This window comes from Argiope bruennichi, chromosome X2 (genome assembly GCF_947563725.1).
Source record: "Argiope bruennichi chromosome X2, qqArgBrue1.1, whole genome shotgun sequence".
Classification (NCBI taxonomy): domain Eukaryota; kingdom Metazoa; phylum Arthropoda; class Arachnida; order Araneae; family Araneidae; genus Argiope; species Argiope bruennichi.
Genome location: NC_079163.1, coordinates 92,586,245 through 92,608,546, shown reverse-complemented (window position 1 = coordinate 92,608,546; position 22,302 = coordinate 92,586,245). Strand labels below are relative to the sequence as shown.

The following is a 22,302-nucleotide window of genomic DNA, read 5'->3' as shown; positions in this document are numbered from 1 at the left end:
GGTCAGATGACGATGACAAAGCCAAAGGAAGATTGCAAGGTCTACTGGTGCAGAGCAGTTGCCAAATATAGGAAATCTCATGTAAAAAGAACAGTCAAATTATTAGGTTCTTGCTGAAAATATATACACTAGATCATCCATTATGCAAATAGCAGAAATTGAAAAAAAAAAGCCTAAAAGAGCATTTACCGCAATAATATTTACACAGAATAATGCTTCTAATTGTATGATTTACGCATAATCTCTGTCTTTCCTCTATACATAAATGGACGAGATTTATAGCAATGCTTAAAACTATATGTCCTTGTGCCGGCCTCTTGGCATAGGGGTAGCGCGTCTTCCCGTGATCTGGGCGTCCTGGGTTCGAGTCCCGGTTTGAGAATGGTTGTTCTATCTCCGAGATGTGTGAATGTGCCCTCCTGTAAAAAGGGGTTGTGCAAGCGAATGAGTGATGCGTGAGTAGCTAAGTCGTACTCTTGGCCCTAGTTAAAATCAAGAGACGCTCCCCCACCGGCTTAAAATCGCTGTCTTCGTAACAGCGGGCTTGCCCATGGCAAGTGCCATAAGAAACAACAACATATGTTCTTGTATCTAATCAATAAATGATTTGGATTATGTTTTGGACACAATTTAGTTTTATTTAGCTGCAATTGGTCCTTGATTATTCAGCCATTAATATTAATAATTATCTATAATTTTGCAATATTTATGCTTTAAAATTTTAAATTTAGTCGAAGTTGAAGTGTTTCCTTAATTAAAAGTATGCCTAAATTTTTCCCTAAAGAATTTTCCCTCCCGAGTTCCTACAGACGATTCTCGCTTCCGAGATGAGGGAGTTGAGCAGCCTACAGGCATCCGATGATGTAGCGCATGCGTAGTTAAAGTTGAATGGCCATTACTACTCTGTTATGATCGAAAAGTTTGTTATTATCAGAGTTCGAGTGTGATCTGTCAAATGTTTGTGAGCGATTTGTTAGAATGGATATATGCTCTTTTAGCTGACAACAAAATGATATAAACATGAATAATAGGGGACATGTACAGCAACCCTATTACAGCAATTCCCTTGCCATTCGTCAAGAAATCCAGAGATTCGAAAGTGTCCATCCTAGCATATATGCTATTTACGATCATCTGGAACTTATGCCTGATCCTTTACTTGCTCAGCAAATAAGAGAACACGTTGTCTGCATAGAAGGTATGTTTCTTCATTTAATCTTAACAATGATCATTATTTACTTTTTTCATAAAACCTCTTTTAAACCGCTTCATGAAATGCATTGCTTGCAAATGAATTGGGAAGTTTGAGCATGAAGATTACCCACAAAACTACATTTTTAAAAATTGTCACTTTTTGATATCTATTAAATTTAATATCGTATACCAATCAAGTATTACAATTTAACATTTAATCTTGTGTACCAAAATTGAATTTATAACTTGTATTATAAAAGCTAGTAAGAATCAAAACTAAATATTTTATAATTATTTTTCGTTAGTTTTTTAAAGCATCAAATGTGCTTTTAAGATTTTTAGAAAACAGGTTTTGCAGATCTTGTTTAGATTTTCTATTTACATTCTTCTGATATAAACAGTCATATAAACTCTTAATGGATAATTAAGTTATACAAGCAAGTATGAATATTGTTATTGATGAATAATTAATTCCTTTTTTTTTTTTTTCAAATAGAAAATGATATTTTCTTTTCAATATAAAATTATTAAGATATTATGAAACTTATTACTAGGAATTTTGTGACAACTTAAATGTTTGTTGTTGGTTAATATCTGTTTATTGAATGTTAAAGAAAGTATATTACTGCATTTTACAAATGGTTTAAATAATTAATTCATGTTGTAAGTTGTACTGAAACATATCAACATCTATATGCTTAAAACCAAAAGATTTTGATATTCATTTCAAGTACATGTTTGTTTTGGTAGTTGCAAAAGGGTTTTTAAGAAAGTTTGCCAAATAATTGTTTATGTTATGTATTCATAGGTATATAAACAACATTCTTAAAGATTTTAATGGGTTGGCATAGCTTTTAATAAGTTTAAAGAACCTTTGACTTAATGTTTTTTTCATTACAATTTTTCAGCATTTGATAATTTGCTGAAACTTTATTTGGTAGATCATGTGTATGCATCATTTCAATCACTTATAATTTTTATTAAAATGATTACTTACAGTTCATTATATTATTTATTCAAAATATGGCATTATGTTTGGTGTAGTTAAAAATGATAGATTTTTTACAGCATATTTTAGAATTAAATTCTTGGACACACATCCTAAGCCCTTATATGTGGATTTAAATTTAAAAAAAAACAGTTGCTTACTTAAAAGTTGTCTAGCTTTAAGAAATATTGGTTACCTCTTGTTCTTTATATATATATTTAAATTTTGTAAAGTTAATTTCCAAACTTTTGGCAATTCATTGCAAGTTTTTATTAAATATGGTTTATTATTTGTTTTAAGAGATCAACATTTTTTTCTATATGAATGTTTCTCTTATGAATTTTCTACCTATCTTTATTTAATAACTTTGTATTTAGAATTTATTTCTAATTATATAATTTAGATGTAGAATTCTCTTCATTGATGTGTATATTAATATAATTTAATAATGTGTGAAAAATTGCTTTATCGTATTTAACTGATAAATAAGTGTATTAATTTTGATAGTGAAATTATTTTATTCGGAGTTCTTTTAAAAGCTGAAAGTAATATTTTGTTCAGTTTGGTAGTTTACTAATTTTTTAACCGTATTTAATAAAGCTTAAAATATGAAAACTGTTACTTAAATTACTTATGAAAAATTACTTAAAAAATATTTGTTTTATAATTAATAGAAAAGCGTTTTCCTTTAGCCTTTTGATTTTAATTGAAATAGAATGGCTCGACTGGTTTTTTATATATGCAATGCTATCAAATTACGGATATACCAAGAATTATTTAAAACTAGTTGCATTTAATAAATTCATATTTAGGTGATCCCTTTTACTTTTCAACAATTTTTTTAATGTTATCTTAACTTTGTAATTTTTTCTGCGTATCGATGCATTTAAACTATCTTGTTTGATTTCTGAAGAGGCTTGAAGATTTCTTTAATGAAATATTTATATTTATTTCATTAATATAAAGGTTTAATTTCTTTCCAAGGGATAAGTTAAAGGCCACTTAAGAAGCTCAAGAGTGTTTTATCTATTAATTTTATTAATGTTCTTGATTAAAACTTTTAGCAACAGCAAATCTAATATGAAGCACAAATATGTCATTTAATGTCGTATGCATTGCTGCATGGATTGATATGATTTTTATACCATTAAATTGTGTTATTACTGAATATGAAAGGAATTACATCTTGTGATTCTTTTCATATTCAGTAAAAATTTAAAAAAAGTCACTTTTCTCGGTATAAAATTCTATTTGTGCATATTATTATATGTTATATTAGAAATTAAAATCAAGCATTTTTAGATTAAGTTTCAGTGAAAAATTAATCTATGCTTTCCTATAAAAGTTGGTTTTATAGTCAATATTTATATATATATATTTTTATTTCTATTTTATATGACAAGGGAAATTAGCAAACTTAATAAACAATTCTTTATGCTGTGCTCTATCATTATTTACCTATAACCGTGGTTTAGTTGTTCCCAAACTTTTAACAATGAAATACCATTCCTTGCTATTAAATGATAAGCATCTGATTATCAGAAACCTCTAGGATAATCTGTATACAGCTTGGCTTCTCATATTCTTTAGGAAATATGCATGTATTTAATATGTCTCTTGTATCAAGTCACTTTCAACTCATTTTTCTTTGACAAAATTTAATAATACAAAATTAGGAAAGCAGTGTTTAATGTTAGGAAAAAATAATAATAAATCAGTAAGTGCTCTTTTAAAATTAATATTGGTGAATTATATTAAAAGGCTTTAAATCAAAACCATTACTGTAATTAGATGTACTGCGCTGATTTGAAATCGTAAAATTCCACTACTGGAACCGACTTGATTGTTCATCTATATTTTCTAACAAGAATGACCTTGTCCTATTCATCTAATCTCTTTAAAATAGGAATCAATATATCAAAATAGATATTCTGATTAATAAAAAATTGATGTATTTTTTTTCTGACTTATTTTATGAAAAAATTGCTAAAGTTTCAAATCCATTGGAAAAACTTTCTTTTTATTAAAAAGTATTATTTTCTTAAAAAAGACAATGAAATTATTTGCTTTCAGATAATATTAAAATTAAACAGTAATTTAATTTTTCTTGTTTTGCAACAGAAGTTTTCTAAAGGAGAATTTTAAGTTACTTTATTTCATTCTCATAAATCTGTGTATGAAATTCTATTAGCATTTTGTTTATTTATCAGAATAAGGTAATTCATTATATAGATATATAGACATACTCATAATCTGATGATATTTCTTAGTCGACATTATCCTTATTCCTGCTGTAGAACAATTGCATTATTGAATGCATACATTAGTACTCTATTGATTGCCCAAAAAGTTATTAAATCAGCTCATGAAAGCTTAGCTTTTCTGAATAAAGCTAATCTTTGAGAGAAAGCATCGTATAAGATTGGTTCCATAGAGCTACCAGAAAGATGCAACTTATTAGTGCATTTATATGCTAGTCTTGCATTTGTAGTTCGATTCAGGTTTATTTTTATAAACCTGAAAGTAAATTTGGCTCCATGAATCTGAACCATTATAAGGTATCTGGATATTTACATAGATGTACATTATATACTATGATGAGTATTCTAAGAATTTCAGTGACTTCATAAAGTTAAATATACTTTTAATCTTATTTATTCATAAGTATGTTTATCATTTTGGATATTTTGATATTGGAGAGTAGTAAAGTTGATACTGCTGCCTAAGTATGAATTTTGAATTAATTCATTAATTCTCATATAAACTGTAACATTTCTGTTATATATTTTAGATTTATATAATGCTTAGCTTTTAAATGTTTGGAAATACTTTCTTAAAAGGATTATTAATATATATATATAATATAATGTTTTGTAAAAGAAAGATTGAAAATTCTTGGTTGCTCTGTATATTTTTAGTAAGTATTAAACACTAGCCAATTATTTAACTTTATGAAGAATTTCTATGGCTAAAGTTATTGAATTTTAATGCACAGTTGTCTTATATCTCTGATACGGGCATCATGTATTATTCTTTCTCCCTTATCTTTTTTTGATTTTAGCTTATGTTTTTCATGGCATGATTGCTGATGATGAGTTTTTTAATGGTTTATCCAGGAATCATTCTCATTTCTCAGATTAAAGGCTTTCATTTGAAATATAGTTTCCGTTTAAAGACAAGATTGTTTTCGTAATTGCCTTAAAAATATTATCATCTAGTCATTTAATTGATATACAAGACAATCAAAAGCAGACAATACTTATTAATTTTGAAAGTGGTCATCAGTATATTGAAATTGACTAAAGAGATTTATTCTTATATGGTGATAAATGAACACAAATCGTTTATAATTATTGAAGGTCAGTACTGGCTAAATAATGTATCCTTTATGGAAGTTGTGGAAATAAAAGTGGAAAATTATTCTTTGTTTTTAAAAACTGCTTTTTTTTTTAAAAAAAAAAAGTTTCAACATAGCTTTAAAATATCTTTTATATGATTTATTTTATGAATGGCTTATTTTGATTATGAATGATTTATTTTATGAAATAGCTTATTTTATGTCACCAGAGACATGAATTTTCGAAAGTAAACTTCCGATCTTGTTTATAGAAAAGTAATTTCCTGCAGTTTAAGATAGTTATTGATTAATTCAGAGTATTTCTCATGATATTGGATTATGACGCTTAAAATTCGTAAACGTGCAGACAATTTTTTAAAAATAAATTTCTGAATAGGCGATCCATTAAGGTAATTCTTATCAGCTAACAAACATGAAATTTTTTTTGAATTTTATTTTAAAGTTTTAAATGTTAGGAGTCGTAATTAATCGCTTATGTGCCTGAATAATGCAGAGGAAAATATTTGGATTAACGAATTTCAATTTTTTATTGTTGCACAGAAAGGCTTGGTATCTTTGTATAAAACCTGCTTAGTCATAGAAGGAAAAAATGTTATGTTATGTATGTCTTGAATACTTTTTTTTTGTACACTAGAATGCTTTGATTAATGAAATTGAAATTGTCAGAATGGAATCGATTCAACTGAATCTGTCAGCCCCAAAACAAACTAGTCTCAGTGTTTTTTTTTTTGTTCAAATTTTCTCTCATTAAAATCAACCTACTTACCAAATTATATAAAAAAGCAATAAACTGGTGTAGCTTTTCATATAGTATCATTTTCTTTTAATTAGTTGTGGAAGTTATCTTCGAAAAAGAAATACGATGTAATAATTGTTTTATTCCTGAATTTGTAAGGCTAGTTTTTCTGTTAATTCAGCTTTAATAATTTTAAACATGCAATTTCTGTATTTATCCTTTTAGTTATTATTATTTAGTATGAGGTTCTATTTTGCACTTTCAAGCCTGACAGAACTTTCAAGTACATTTCACAAGACTTCCAGTAGTTTGTTTTCTTAGGAAAATGCGGACCTTAAATGTTGAACATCGGGATGATGGTTCAAGTGGATCAGCCACCTCGAAACCCGACCGGCTAAATGATACATACTAATGTCAGTTCGAATGGGATATCAGTGTAAAACAGTCATTAACGAGCACACCCAAGTCAAGTGTTGCAAAAAATTGCTTCACCCTGAGCATGTGTATCTGTTTTTACATGATCATCTTTTTCTGTTTCATATCACTTATTAGTAGAAATTTTTTTAAATATGGTTTACTTTCCATCTCTAAGAAAATAATATTTGTTAATGAACAAAATGGATAGCTGTAAACTGAATACCTAATTCCATTTTATATTTGAATATGAAATTTTGTAATAATGTATAACCTTGGTCATTCTCTGCTTGTTAAATGAATAAAATTTTAGAAATAATAGATTTTCTACTCTCTGTATTCGAATTCTCTGAATATGGGATTTTCGTGTATTTGATGGTAGGGAACATTACAAGCCACAAAAGTTTTTCCAGATAATGGGGTACTGAATACGGAAGTCTCCTTTTAGTTTATGAATTAAGCTATGGATAAATGCATTCTCTATTGATTCCTCAATTTTTTATGATTTTAATAATCTATCCCTAAGTTTCTTATTATAAACACTCCCTAGCGATATCAGATTGCTAATCTAATCTTAACCTTCTGGAATCCTCGATTGTATATTGTCGCTCTCCTTTGAAGATATATAGATATGGAAGAAGAATTCTTAGAGGTAACTTAACTAGCAATAATTTTTCTTTTTACTTTTATGTATGAAAAAAGTGTTTAATTTCAGGCTATTAGGTTATTTTCGAATCACCTTATTTGCTTGTGATTAATTTAACTTATTCATGATAGTTTAATTATGTCGTAGTAATAATTTAGTGAGAAAGAGATGAATGATTTTGCAAAGTGATTGCTTTCTCAATAATTTCTAGGCAGTTTCGATACATCTTGTTATATTTTACACCTAAATGGGAGAAATTTTTTAAATTCCAATGTATAAAGATCGGGAGAAGCTTTGAATGTTGGTTATTAATTGCGATATATTTTGTCTCTTGGGAGAAATCAGTTTCTGAGAACCGAATGATCTCACGCGAAAGTGTTTAACCTCTGACTTAAATATATATGAGGTTATTACAAAATTGCATTCCAAATTTTATCTTTTAATAAAAATAGTTGAAAAGACAACGAAAATAACGCTGAAATTAGCATTTATAATTTAAATGTAATTCATTTTTAAGTATATTTTAGAAGAGTATATAGGAAACATTTTCCGATTATCTTCACATTCTTAGAATAACCTGGAGTAATATGCCATTATGACAGTTAAGTGGCAATTACATTTTTGTTTCTCAGTTTATATCATAGTTGAAGAGTGCGTTATCTCATAAATGGTTGACATCAAGAATAAAATATGAATGTTTGCACTGCTGTGTTTATATAATTTTTAGAGAATGCCGCCGAAGTTCGTTTTATGCCTTTCAGTACATTAATTCATCACCAAATTAAACTTGCATCATAATATTTATCTATGTTTTTAATTTGTTAAAGCTAGCAAAGATGATGACATTGCATGAAATCATATCTTGAAAGGTTAGGACATTCAGTTTTAACTGTTTACTCCATGACAAGACCGGGGGATACACAAACTGAATTGGAACGCACAATGCTTTCTTTCTTCTGCTTTAAAGTCATAGGATGAATGAAACGTCTAAAAATAAAAACGCAAATGAATTTCTCATTCATTTTTATTAGAGATATTTTTGTTCTTATATTCCCGTGAATCTGATTTTTTTTTTTTTTTTTTTTTTTTGTATGAAAAGGAAATTTTACGATTGCACATGAACACAAGTGCTTTAGAAAACTAGAAATACCAGAAATTATGCAAGTTAAAAAAAACTAACGGAAAAGCATCTCCTATAAATTATTTTCAAATCTGCCTCAAAGAAAACTGCGTAAAAATCAAATTTTGTCCAAAATTATTTTATATATTCAGTGCATTTTCGTAACAGCCAAAAAAGTTTAATTTAGTATTAATAACGTTACAATGCGATTCAGTTTGCACAAAAGAGCAGGAAGAAAAATGAAATATTTTCATGTTTTTACTGCAAAATGTAACCATAATTGAAACTCCTTATAAAATATTCACTAGCAAAGAGATTTTAAAAGAAAATGCATTTCTCTTTTCCAGAATTATTAATTTCTGATTGGTATAGACCTAGAGTTTCTGCAACTATATTTACTGAGGGAACATTTTTCTGTTGATAGCATGATATCGATTGACAATACCCATAGTGAGAGACTAGATCTATAAATCATTGCCCTCACCCCCACCCCACCCGTGTCTGACTTTTGCTGAACCTGCGCCCAGCTGACAGACGGGTCGAACAGTCTAGGCTATATAACTGCTGTACCAGCAAATATATTTCCGCCCCTTCTGAATGTATACAGTAAATATAGTTAAAGTTCGGCAAATCAGAGATTAAACTAAGAGTCATAAAAAATTTCAACACTACATTTTTTAAAAATAAATTTTGATTACTTTTGCCATCAGTAAATAAAAGTATGTATATAAAATGTCATATTTTTGTAAAACATTTCATTAAAATTTGTCGATTAAATGTATTAAACAATAATTACAACTCCCCCCCCAATACAAATACTTCGAAACGGGACGTTAATTTTACTAAAATTAATTCTTTTACAAAGTTGTTGAAATCCAATCTTTATATTTGAGGAATCGAATATAAAGAAACAAACCGTTAAAAGTTTCGAAATATGTCTTGGTCCACTTTCATAACCACCGACACATAACTGCTCTGAGGGGTCGTCGTTTTTTTTTTCAAGCGAAAGGGGGTCGCAAATGGGAAAACTGTGTGAAAACCCCTTATGTTCCCTCACCTTTAGCGTTCCGCCGCGGAACAGGAAGGCTTTGATCAAATCTATTCTGCCTTCTTTTCTTGTTCAAGGTGAATCAACGTCTAAAGATAAGAATCGTGAAATCATTTTTGACAGTTGTTGATAAGAATGCTTTCTTTTTCTTCACTTCTTGTTCGTTTTTTTTTTTTTTCTTTCTTAATGAATAGATAAGTAATTGTAAAGTAATGAATATAATTAAATTGTTAAAAAAAAGGCCTTTAAATATTGATGTGTGTGAACTATAAATCAAGAGTTTCGCATTCTCTTCTTAATTTTGGGTAAGAATTTATCGTGACACATTTAATTGTTGCGGAAGAAGATAAGTGATTTTATTTCTGATTTTATGATATTATTATTATTTTCTTTTTGAAAAATCTTAAAATTATAAATCGAAAGTGTCGTGTGGCATGATGAAAATTTTAATTGAGGAAAACAAGACCTGACTACAGATTAGCTATTTTATTTTGCACGTCACTGTATTATATCTTGTAAAACCAGCTTGGTTTGATTCTATTTATCTGTGTCACTTCTAATTCATATTTGCATATAGTGAGTTGTATTGCGCCTAGAACTTTAACTTGTTTTATGACCATTTCCGTTTTATCATACAGACACTTTTTAAAGTTTCCGTGAAAACATTGACTATGCATATTATATTTTTGTAAACTCTTCCGCTGTATTGGAATTTATTGGGTTAAAAATACAAGGAGGGTGGGAGAGAAGAGAATAAATCCTTAATTTGCTTCTTGTCTGAGATGCACGTCGATCTACAATTGTAATTCTTTCATTTGTAATAATTAGTTTAGAAAATAAAAATGCTAAATATTTATATTATGCTAATGTTATGTGTAGTAGTGGAATAATTTTTTTTATTTGATTCACAACAAAATAAAAATATCGGAAAACAAAATATGGCATTTAATTATATAAATATAAGGAAAAACTAGTATGTCAGAGGGTTAACTGAATTTTAATTTTCAAAATATTGTTTATTGTGGTGTATTATATTGCTTTTGGTTGTTTTTAAGATTTGTATTTCGAAGTATATGGTTTAACTTTTGAAGAGATTAGTTTTTTTAGCCGATTCTATAAATTAATTTTTTAGGAGGATGGGAGAACCGACTATGTTTCTTAAGTTTTTAATTTGATTTCTTAACGTGAAAGTTGGTTTAAGTAATATGTATTAATTTTCGTAAAAACTTATCAAGCTTTTTATTGATTATATACTGTTTTAATCCTTCTTACTGTATTAAGGAAATCCTTATATAAAGTCCTTCCTTAGATGTTCTTTTTTTTATAAGGGAAATCTCAGGAATCATTTTCTCTCATTTGTAAAATGCCCGTTTTCAATGTCAGGTACAATTTTTGGACATCTACTTTGTATTATATCAAGGTATATTATATTAGATTATATTTTCTACTCATCATATATTTTGGCAGATTATATAGATTATATTTTGGATTATACCTTATGTTATTATCCACCCATTTGTTTTAAAAAAGGCGAACTTACAATAAACTCGCATTTCATGGCGATTACTGTTTTCATTCTTTACATATTTATCAGACATTTAAATATCACTATATCAGGATCCATGAGCTCAATAATGTTCAATGAAACAGAATTTTAAAAAATTAGTTTGTTTAAATTCCAAAACTTATCTTAAACCTTTAAATTCTTCCCACTTTCCATTTTGCTTTTGCTCTATTTCAGCGTAAAAATAGCTGTCTCTCGTGGACATCCGAAGAGGCAGATCTTGAACTATTTTTAGAATGGATAGCGAGTCGATTTCTCAAGAGCGAGTTTTCCCTGAGGCAGTTCAATTTCTTTAGAGGCAGCTGATCCTCTTTGTTATCCGATTTCAATTCGAAGAGCAGTGGCCCATCAAGGCGCTCTAGACTAGTAGTGGAATTCTTGAAACAATTTTTTAGTCATCACTATTTCTAGTGGTTTTCTATAAAAGTGCTCTTTTCTATTTTTTTTTTATTACTTTGAATCTTAACAGAGTCTTTCGGATTTGAGAATAAAAGCATATTATGTCAAATTGCTTAAAAGACAGTTTTCTTTCTGTTTAAGCAATTGATTTGCACTTAGTATTGAGTATTCTACTATTGTGCTCTAAACTGAATGGCATTGAAAGCTTTTCTGGAGTTCAGAAACGAGAGGGGTTTCATTTTCTTTAATCTATGTATTCACGTTCTGTAGTATTTAAGAGAATAAAGTTTGGTTTTAAGAATATGGTTTTTGTTATTTTTAAAAAAATATATCGGCTTATTATGTTATGGTAGATAAGTACAAAAACTTGTAGCTTTATTGAGCTAAAATTGTTTTTATTTTATGGAACTTTTTTATAGAATTTACAAACACTGGTGAGAATATAGAACAATTTTCCATCTCATTGTTGATGGGTATCTACTCGTTCTATTGTATATCTTTACCCAATTGCTGTTGAAGATTTTCCTTTTTGCTGAGAAAATTTTTTGCTTGATTGCTAGCAAATAATTAGGAATTAATCTTCAAATGCCTTAATAAATGTACATATGAAAATAAAATTTTTTAATCAAGTAATTGCTGTCAGTGAAAAGAAATGCATCATGTGAATGTAAAGGAAGATGATTTTGATATTTGTTATATATTTATGATAAATAGGAGAAAAGTTTCTGAAGCAGGTTTAAACTCTTACAAAGGGAGTTCTCGTTTATTATGGTAAGAGATAAAATAAACTTCTAGTTCTATTCAGCTCTAAAAGTGAAAAATAAATTCCAGTAAAGCACGCTTAAATATTGTTAATACGGATTTTAATGGAGAGTTATCGGTTTTAAATAAATCTATTTCCTTATATATTTGAAAATTTTATGATTAAATATATTCATTATATAGATATATATTTGAGAAAATAATATTAATTATCCTCTATATCTGAAATTAGACAATTGTTAAAAAATTAATTATTTTAATGATTTTTTGATTTTATCGAAACAAGTTTATTTTCTTTAAATCGCCAAATAAAATTTCCGTTTTAATTTATTCATTTATCATTAGACAATTTTTTTTTCCCCTTCCATGCCTTTTTGGACGCTTAACATTTATATGAAAACCATCTTCTTTTCCTGTTTCTTAAAAAGTTAATTTTTAATGCGTATTGCTGGGATAGTTATCTAGTTAAGATAAACTTAATCATAAAGAAAAGAAGCATTTTGTTTTAAGATAAGTTGTAGGTGAAGATAAGATAGAGAGAGAGAGAGAGCATAATAAGTTTTGAAAGTTAAAGAGCATTGTGAACAGAACTCTTCAATTTTCCCGAAGAAAGTCTTGGAGGAAGGAAGGAATTACACCAATTTATTATTTTCAGTTAAAATTTAAAACCGATTTTGTGCTTATACTTTATTTATATTGTGTTTATAATACTTAACTTAAATTTTTGTTTGTAATTTGGGAGACGGAATACATTTAAATGTTTATATTTTATCAGATAACAAATAGGAGATAACAGACTAAATATATAAGATAATGATATTAAAAATCCTTCACAAAACAGCTTAAAAATGCAGTAAAATATAATATTGCTACCTTTATTACTCTATTTTGTGAGGGCTTCTTGTACCTGGAAGGAAAGCCTCATCTTTCTGAATATTTTTACTTTTTCTTGTGTATTTGCTCCAAAGTCCTTTAAAAATGGTATTATATGAAAGTGCATTATCTCTGAATTCATGTATGATGCCCTATTTATCTCAAATGTGAGTTTATAGTGTGTTTTGATATAAGAGCGCATGTTAGGAAAGGGAATGTCCTTGTAAAACATGATTGAAAAATTTGTATGTATTGCATGTATTTCAAACGTGGGGATGGATATAATATAATACTATGCGGAAGGAAGTGGATGTAATGTGTTATAAGTTTTATAGTACTGTCTATCTGATTGTAGCATTAGTAACTCTAAAAAAGGAGAGCTGTGAGGTCAATTGCTTGGCCGACAGCTATACTTAATGGGTGTAATATGCTGCACGCACTAACTAGATTTGACCAGAGACATTGGAAATACTCTTACGTCGCGGTCTTAATATTTTATTTGCTCTGTTAGTTTTCATTTCGTTTGGTTTTTCTTAGCGCAAGAGCTTTAAAATTTTGACTATGCTGCGCCGAACATAAGTTATAAGCCGTATCACTGTAAAAACATGATAAGAATGCAGATGAAAGAAGATTCTCTATAATATTCACACAATTTAAATAAGCGATTAAAACTTAATAAATTTTTTAAATGAAAAATGGTCAACACGAGGTATTTTTTTTCAGCTAAAATTGATTTAGAAATAAATTGATGGAGTTTGAAAAATTGCGAACATTGGGCATTGAAATTTTTGCATCTTGATATTATCTTGTCAGCTTTTTAAAAGACCGATGTTTGGTATTTTGGTGTTTCAATAGGTTATTTTATATATAATATTATTTAATTTATTATTTTTATTTTCAATTATTTATTTCGCAAATAAATGACCTATTTCCTATGTTGATATCAAAAGAATACATTTTTCTCTAAGAATTTTCACTGAATATAAAAATATCGAATAACAGTTAAAAAAAATCTTGTCAAATAGGACCGATATTCAATATCAGCTCAACACTAATCTTGCTACTGATACTGATGTCATGGGAGTCGGTTATCATACCCTTTTAATAGAATTATTTTCATGCGTAAGGCAAGTAATGAATATTTTTCGGAATGAGTGTTTAATACGCATTCAGTTGAATAAAAAAAGTTAAATCATCTACGAACCTAGTAAAGCGCAATGCGTTCAGATACCTTTGTATGTCGGGAAAATTCTATTTTCCTGCCTGGAAATATTTTCAACGCTAGAAAATTCTATTTTTGGTGAGGTTCTGTTTTTTTTTTTATATATATTTCCATTCCTTCGACTTATTTGGCTTCCGATACACCTCATGGGACTGTAACAAGATTATACGTTATCTAATAAAGAGACGAGAAAAATCAATTCGTGCCTGTATACCGATTGGTTGTGGGTTTTTTTTCAAATAGCGAAAACGATATTCTGAGGAGCTTATAAGTGAATTGGATGGGGGTTTTTCTGTTATTAAATTTTGATTTGTTGGATATCTTACAAGCTGTTGACGCTTTTAACTTTATATCATTGAAGTATTTCGGAAATCTTATTTCCTAAATCAGCTTTTATCATTCTTATCGTTGCTCACAAATGTAATTTGTTATTCAGATGGAATACTGTATAGTTGAAATATTTCGATATCTTCCCATTGTATAATTTGCTTTAAAATCTGCTTCTTTCTCTCTCTGTTTTAAATAGATAAATTTCGAAATGCAAATACTGGAGAGACGGAATTTAAATAGCTATCACCTTTAATTATTTTGCTTAAAATTATTTTAATTTTCATTTTAATCACGATTTTTTTTATTTGATCATTAATTTTCTTTTCGATGAAGATTGTCTTAGGTGTCCCTGATCAGTTTCTTATTACTGCATTATCAAATATTTTAATTAGATCTAAACATTTTATACGGATTAAACATTGCTTTCTATGAGGTGACTATTGGGTAAGAGTCATTTTATTGTTCAAATTCACAACCAAATTTATTTTAGTGGTTGGTTTCGTCTAATTTATCAGTTGAGGTTGAATTTTAAAAATATTAAAAGGGAAATTCTTAAGAAGTATAGTTCAAAATTAAAAGTACAGAAAAAGAGTTGCATTGCTTCCTCCTATTTCTGTTCTAAAATTAACTTAGCTTAATACTTTTTTTAAAAATCTGTATCATCAGATGATATTCAAAAGCTCTTAAATGGTGAAGAGTAATATTTGTACTGAGATTATATATATGAAATGGTCCATTGAATGTTAGATCTCGAACACTTTATTTTTCATTAACCTGAAATTATTTTTCTATTATAATAACTCAATGGTTTTCGAAATGCATAATTTTTTTATGAATCTTGTTATTAACCTTCCAGAAACTTAATTTTTTTTTCTTTGCGTTCAGTCTTGTGATTCATAATTCTGGAAATTGCATTCATCTTTATGCCTTTAATACCAGATCCATTTGACCACCGGAATCTTAATTAGGATTATATAGTATATAATGTTTTTTTATACTTATATGAGTACAGGTTTTGTTTACATAGATTTTTGTATTACATCGAACAGTAACTCTCTCTCTCTCTCTCTCTCTCTCTCTCTCTCTACTAAGATCTTAAGTCTGTTTGCTCTTACAAGGTTGTTGGAGCTTTGCTTGTCTTCATTAGACAATGGAGTTACTTGTTTGATATATATCAAGTTTTGAAGGAACTAGCTGAATCTATATTTAAAGAAATGTACTGTTATCATAGGAGAGAATGGGGGGGGATTATAAATTGTTGACTGACTTGTAACTCTCAGATTTGTAAGGATAATTTTTTACTTATATATATAAACAGGAATTTTGGAAGATTGTTTGTAGTTTGAAGTTATATTGAATAGCTTTAAATAGCAAAAAGTAAATTTCTGTTTTCCTCAAGTTTTTGTGCGGCCCATTTCTTAAATTTTGAGTAAAAATTGGAACCTGCAATGACGACAGAATATCAGCCTTTTGGTTTGAGGATTGTGGGTTTGAATCTTAATTTAACAAAACAGCCTTAATACGTGATTAGTCATTTTCATTTTATATAAGTTCAACGTGTATGGATGATTAATTAGTATCATTTCTACTATTGGATTTTAGAAAACGGGAATTAATAAAGGAAATTAATCAAACATTTTCAAGTTTCGAATTTTTTTATAAATTCAATCTCATTGAGATTTTTTTTCTTTAAAAAAATTCTTTAAAATTATGGAAAAAGCGATTTATTATACATATTTTAAAATATTTGTACTATGAAATAGTTTTTAGTTTATAGATTTAAAGTTTTAACTGATGAATAGATCATAAAGTTAAGAATTATTAAATTTACTGTAAAGTTAGCATTCGGACAAACCGACTTTTGTTTACCATATCTGAAGTTCCTTTTCTGGAAAAAGTTATAGAAAATCACCGTAGGTATAATTATTTAAAAATATTCTGTCACAAGATTTTGTTTACAGGAACATTTTAAAAATACATTGATTAATCTCTTTACTATGAGTTTTTTCCCCATTATCTAATTAGACGATACCCTCTGTTTTGGAAAAGACGCATATATATTCAGCTAATAGTTCATAGGACACTTATAATATTTATGGATTCCATACCATTTTTATGGCGAATTATAACATTTATAAATGACTTAATGTTTACATATTATTTAGAAATGATTATTCTCTTAAACATCACATTTAAGAAGTTAAATCAATCTTGCTTGTACTTGTAATTAACAGTTGTTCCATATATACAAGTACATAAAATAACTAGTAAATGAATATCAGCATGTTTTAAATACAATAGTATGAACAGTATGTTTTGCGATTTTCTGAAATTCTTTATTTACGAAAGATTAAGAAATTAAAGCACTTTGATCAGCTACTTTTTAAAAATGTTTTATTCTTATAACGCAGGCAACAGAAAAAGTATTTTCATCGGATCTATTACTGTTGTAATACGGGCCATAGAAGCCATTCATTGTTTTTTCTTGCCCTCCTTCTGTCAAGTTACGCTCTTCAACTTAAGAAAAAAAGAACACCGGTAATATCTAATCATCATGAAACCTCTGTTCCGAAACGTAATTCTTTGTGCTTTTTTTTTTTTTTTTTTGAATCGATATTGAGAGACTTAACGTTCCTAATGGTTGTGTTCATCCACCCAAAATAGTGTACTACGCGAAATGTCTTTTTTTTTATTGTCTTATTTGTATTTGAATCTCTCTAGGTAAAAAAAAAAAGGCGCTCTCTTTGCAATTGAGATCACGTAGATGAGCATTTGTACAGCTTGTCGTTTAACACTTCATTGCCTGTTGTTGCTGGGATAAAAAAAAAAATGAATGAGTAAAAATAACAAATAAAGAAAGAAATATGAACCGTATAACCGTCACGGTTACCTCAATTCTTCCAACTTGCAAATATTTTCCAAGTTTATATTAAACGCTGAAAGAGAAAAAGGAAGCATAGGACCGAAACATTATGCTGTGCATCGTTGCATTTACAAAATAGTTTTTAGAGAAACGACGTAAATCTGGCTTTGAATAGATGGAAATTGCACTGAAAGTTACGTCCGGTTTAGAATGGTAACTGTTGCTTGAATATAGATTTTTCTTAGTTTCGGATATGGTAATGAACCTAGGTGATCATCGGTTTGTAGCAAAATATAGTCCTTAACACAAACGAACATCTATATAAACAATTTTTTAAGTGAATATTTCGCAAGAAATTTTGATTCCTAGATGTTAAAATTCGGGATCAATATCCATTTCATATAATTAATTTGACGTTTCTTGGCATTTCTTATTGACATAGTTTGTATAGTGATAGGAATTTTTTCTCTGTAGATTATCTAATTTAAAAAACGAAGCATCGCGTTTCTTTGGAATTCTTACATCGTTTCGAAACTGCATGTATATCATTCTTTTTATATTTGCTTGATGAAGCAAATTCGAGTGAGGGAAAGGCAAACCAACAACATCGAATGCTTTTCTCAAGGTGCAATATTTAGACATGTTTATTATGTGTAGTTGTGCCGGCTATGCACAGTTAGTTTGACCAAACAAATTATCGTGAAATAATTTTCCAAAATTGATTATTTTCCGGTAATTAATCGCCAGATGTTAGTTCTTGTGGATAGTAAAGAACTAATTATGAATTTGGCAACAGACAACTGGCTGTTGAGAATTTCTCTCAATAGACATATTTGTCACATAAAAGGATCAAATGAAAATATATTAAAATCATCTATTAATCTGTTAATTTTTAAATGGTTTTAAGTTAAATTCTTTAAATGTATTACGAATAGGTGTGACTCATACGTGTACTACGGAGCTGCAGAATCCCTGACTTTTTGCAGTGTATAAATTTAATCATTTGTTTGTTTAATTTTATGTGCGTAGTATTTAAATTCACCAACAATATGACGTAATATTTTTTTTTAGGGTTTTCAGTATTTAGGGAAAACCTAGGGAAGGTCTGTATGCCACTTGAATCTAAGGTCTGAATTGACCTTATCCTAAACCTAAAGGTTTTGAGTCGATACCAATTTCTCCTGTTTCATTCGAGAATGTGCCGCCCCCTCTTTTTTTTTTTTTTTTTTTTTTTTTTTGATGCTATTTGAAGGAAACAAGTATAAATGAACACAGGTATCGCAATTCGTTCAAGAAACTTAGAAATTCGATTTTAAATGTTTTCTTACTGAGATCGAAACAGTTTTTCGCGAATCCAAATTTTGAGAATAAAATAAGAAAATGAAGGATAAGTAAATATGGATAAAAATTGCTGTACTATTAAATTTTTCTTTAAGTTTTCTCTAAAAGAATATTTATTTTAATCCTATACTCATGATTTAAAACTTTCAACCGCTTTAAATCTTTAATTGTGAGAGTTAGGATAACATGAAAAATAAAGAAAATTTATTTTGAAATTTAATTTAAATTATTAATGACTTAATAATTACTTCTTTTAAAACTTACACTAACTTGCTTAAAATAACATCATATCAAAAATATATTGTATTTTTAATAAACTAATTATTAAGTTGTTAAAAAATAATTCAAGTTATGCAGAAATGCATCACTGGAAAGTGTAGTATTATAAATTACAGCAATCCCATGTACAAAACGTCATTAATTATTAGAATTGAAAAATTTGGGGAGGAGCATATTCATTCGTTCCTAATGCATATAAATATAATATAAAATATAAGATTGCTGAGTTCTGTTCGTACCGGGAAATCAAAAGAAAAATGTATCATAATTGACTGACTATTTATAAAATACTTTTACTGCAATTAATGACCATGAATACACTACATTTTTTTCACATTGTTACTTTTATTTTGATTTTTTTCCTCTTCAGCTGTTTGTTGAGACTGGCATAGAAATAGAGGGAAAAAATTATATTGATTCAGCTTTTATTGGTCGATTGAAGTATTTTTGTACCTTTTTTTTTTTTTTTTTCTCTCTTCCTCGATATGTAGAATTTTGTGTTTTACAGTTCTGCGTATTAGGAAATTTGTGCTATCCTACTTATTTTTATATATAAAAATATTTTTATGAATTTTTTAAATAAAAAATCGAAAGGATTATATGTTAATTACTGGAAAATTAATAATTTTTTACAGTAAATCGCAATGCAATTTACGAAAACGTGCTATTCTCATTTAGGATCTTAAATGGATTTTTTTTTTTTAAATTTTTATTCTCCCCCATAAGTGCGTATTTATTCCCTTAATATTTTCTCATTCTTCGGGTTTCAGAGTATCCGAGTTCTATTTTTTTTTTCAATCGATATTTGTTGAAATAACACTAACTACTGTAATTTACTTCTTACCAACATGATTTAAATATTTATTTATTTGCATGGAAAATGATTGTTTTCTTACGTTGGTTTCTAAAGGTTCTTCATTATTTCAATTATTTTATATTGAAGTACAATCATTTAAAATAATGCTTCCTAATTATTCATTTCTGTTATTAGCTGTTTCCAAGATTTTTCGCCAAAATTTATTCCATGAAACTGGAAATTCCAACCCCTTCTGATGTGCTATCCAAAAAATTCAAAATATCTCTTTTCTCTTTTTGATATCACAATTAAAGGTTTAACATTTCTTAGTAATAAGTAGCGTTTCTTTTCCTCTCCCTCCTCCTCCAGTTATTTTTGCTAATTCTAATCTAAACTGTCTTTGTCTATATATAAAAATGTGTACTTATTAAAAATAATTTATTATATGTTATGGAATCTGTTTTAATTTGGGAATAGTTCTTTATTGAGGTATTACTAGTTTTGAAGAGAGTGAACTATTTACCGAGAACTGCCAGAATTTCGAATTGTGTCCATTGTGTCGAAAAAATAACAAAACTTCCCCCCCCCCCGAAAAAAAAACTATTCCTTTTATTGTAATGCTTATTGCTTTAAGTCTGCACCTTTTAGATAACATATGGTGTGAAAGAAATAAGAAAAGCCCGATTTTTTTTGCATTACATAATTACTTTCTGATTATTTTTATATAATTATTTTCAAATATAATCCATATTTTAACATAACGTGTTGAGAAAAAGCTACAATTATTAAATATTTGAAGTTCTCCTTTTAATTGAATGCTATTCTAGTTGCTATTTATCACATTGCCATTTTAATGTAATAAGGAAGATTTTATACTTCCGGAGATAATGAAGAAATCAATTTGAATGTGACAAATTTATGAATATATTTTAGCTTCTTTTTCAGTTAATTAAAGCTGTGAGCTTTAATTTCAGATAAAATTAAAGCTCTTTATCAGTTTTCATTTTGTTGTAATTATCTATGGTGACCTTCGACTGAAATGAATGAAGGTTGTGTGAGTACCTTTTATCGCTACATCTTGTCTCTATCAACACAGTCTTTACCTCTGTGTGATAAGCACCATTCCGCTCCATTATTATTTCAAATAAAAGTTCTATAGTTTTCGCAATCTATTTTATTTGATCCTTCCGTATCGTTTTTCTTTTCTGCCTTTAGTCACTGAAGCCCATTTCCTTCCTGGACACGCCTTTGAATTTTTTTATATAAAATTCAGTCTCATGGTCCAGAGATTTACTTATGGCGTATTTAAAGTGAAAAAAGTTTAATTGAATTTCGAGTTGCTTATCATGTATGTGTTTGAAGTCCCGTGAGTTGATATCTTTTATCTAGTAGTCGGTCTTCGATATTATTAGGATTTTAGAATTAACATTTTTAGAGCTTAATGGTTTTAATGGTGAAGAAATTTCTTGAACTTTTCTGTAAATGATGGATGCTGAGAAGCATTAAAAAAAAAAAGCAATGCGACCATGTTGCCTCATTTTAAAATGGTTAAATGCTTATTACAAATTTAAAACCTCGTAAAATAATTTATTTTTAAATAGCGCTTAAGAGATTGTTGTTTCTATTAGAATTGAAATTATGGATTGGAATTATGGAATGTTTCAGAACTTAAGAAAAGCTTAAATCGGTATTTTGGTTCATTTTCTAGACAGTATTTGTGCATAATATATACACCAAAATCCATGGTGATATTTAGAAAAGAATTTTATTTATCGTGTTTTAAAGTGAAAATTTATAAAAAAGTCGTATTTCAAGAAAAACAAATTTATTTTTTAAAAATTTACGCTGGGAAAAATGTTTTGAGGTTTCTTCCAACACGTTTCAGTTCTATAAATAATTTCTGCTTTTTCTCCTGCATAATTCAGTTTTTATAATCTTCAATAAATTGGATTTTTTATCTTCTTGACCTTAATATGTCTTTATTATTATCTGTCATTCAACCGACAATGAAGTTGAATTTTCTTCAGTCATTTAGTTTGAAGATGTATGGCAGTTGACCTTAAGGGGGCATTAAGAGAATAATATCTGTCAAAACGACGTTTATTTGATTTCCAGGCGTTTACTGCCATAGATAAAAGCGGAGGAAAATCAAGATTTCAATGATTTGATATTACCTAAATTTGCAGCATTACCAAGAATATCATAAATATGCTTATTGGAAATATTTAAAAATAACATCTGGTTTTTTTAAACTAAATTTTTCGAAAGAAAAACCGTTAAATATTAAATAGCCTAAAATAATGAAAAATACTTCCGTATCTTATTGTTTTCTATTCTGTTTTCAATTATTTAGTTCAACAAAAATTTCT

At 28.2% G+C, this 22,302-nt stretch overlaps 1 protein-coding gene across 1 annotated transcript in view; it reads left to right on the top strand.

Annotated features, from left to right (window-relative positions):
- The first annotated feature begins 835 nt into the window (after window positions 1-835).
- LOC129960096 (centaurin-gamma-1A-like) overlaps window positions 836-22,302 on the top strand; it is a 102,068-nt gene continuing 80,601 nt past the window's right edge. The window contains exon 1 of the mRNA XM_056073205.1: window positions 836-1,198. Coding sequence (XP_055929180.1) covers window positions 1,021-1,198 — 178 coding nt within the window. The 5' untranslated portion in view covers window positions 836-1,020. The remainder of the gene's footprint in view (window positions 1,199-22,302) is intronic.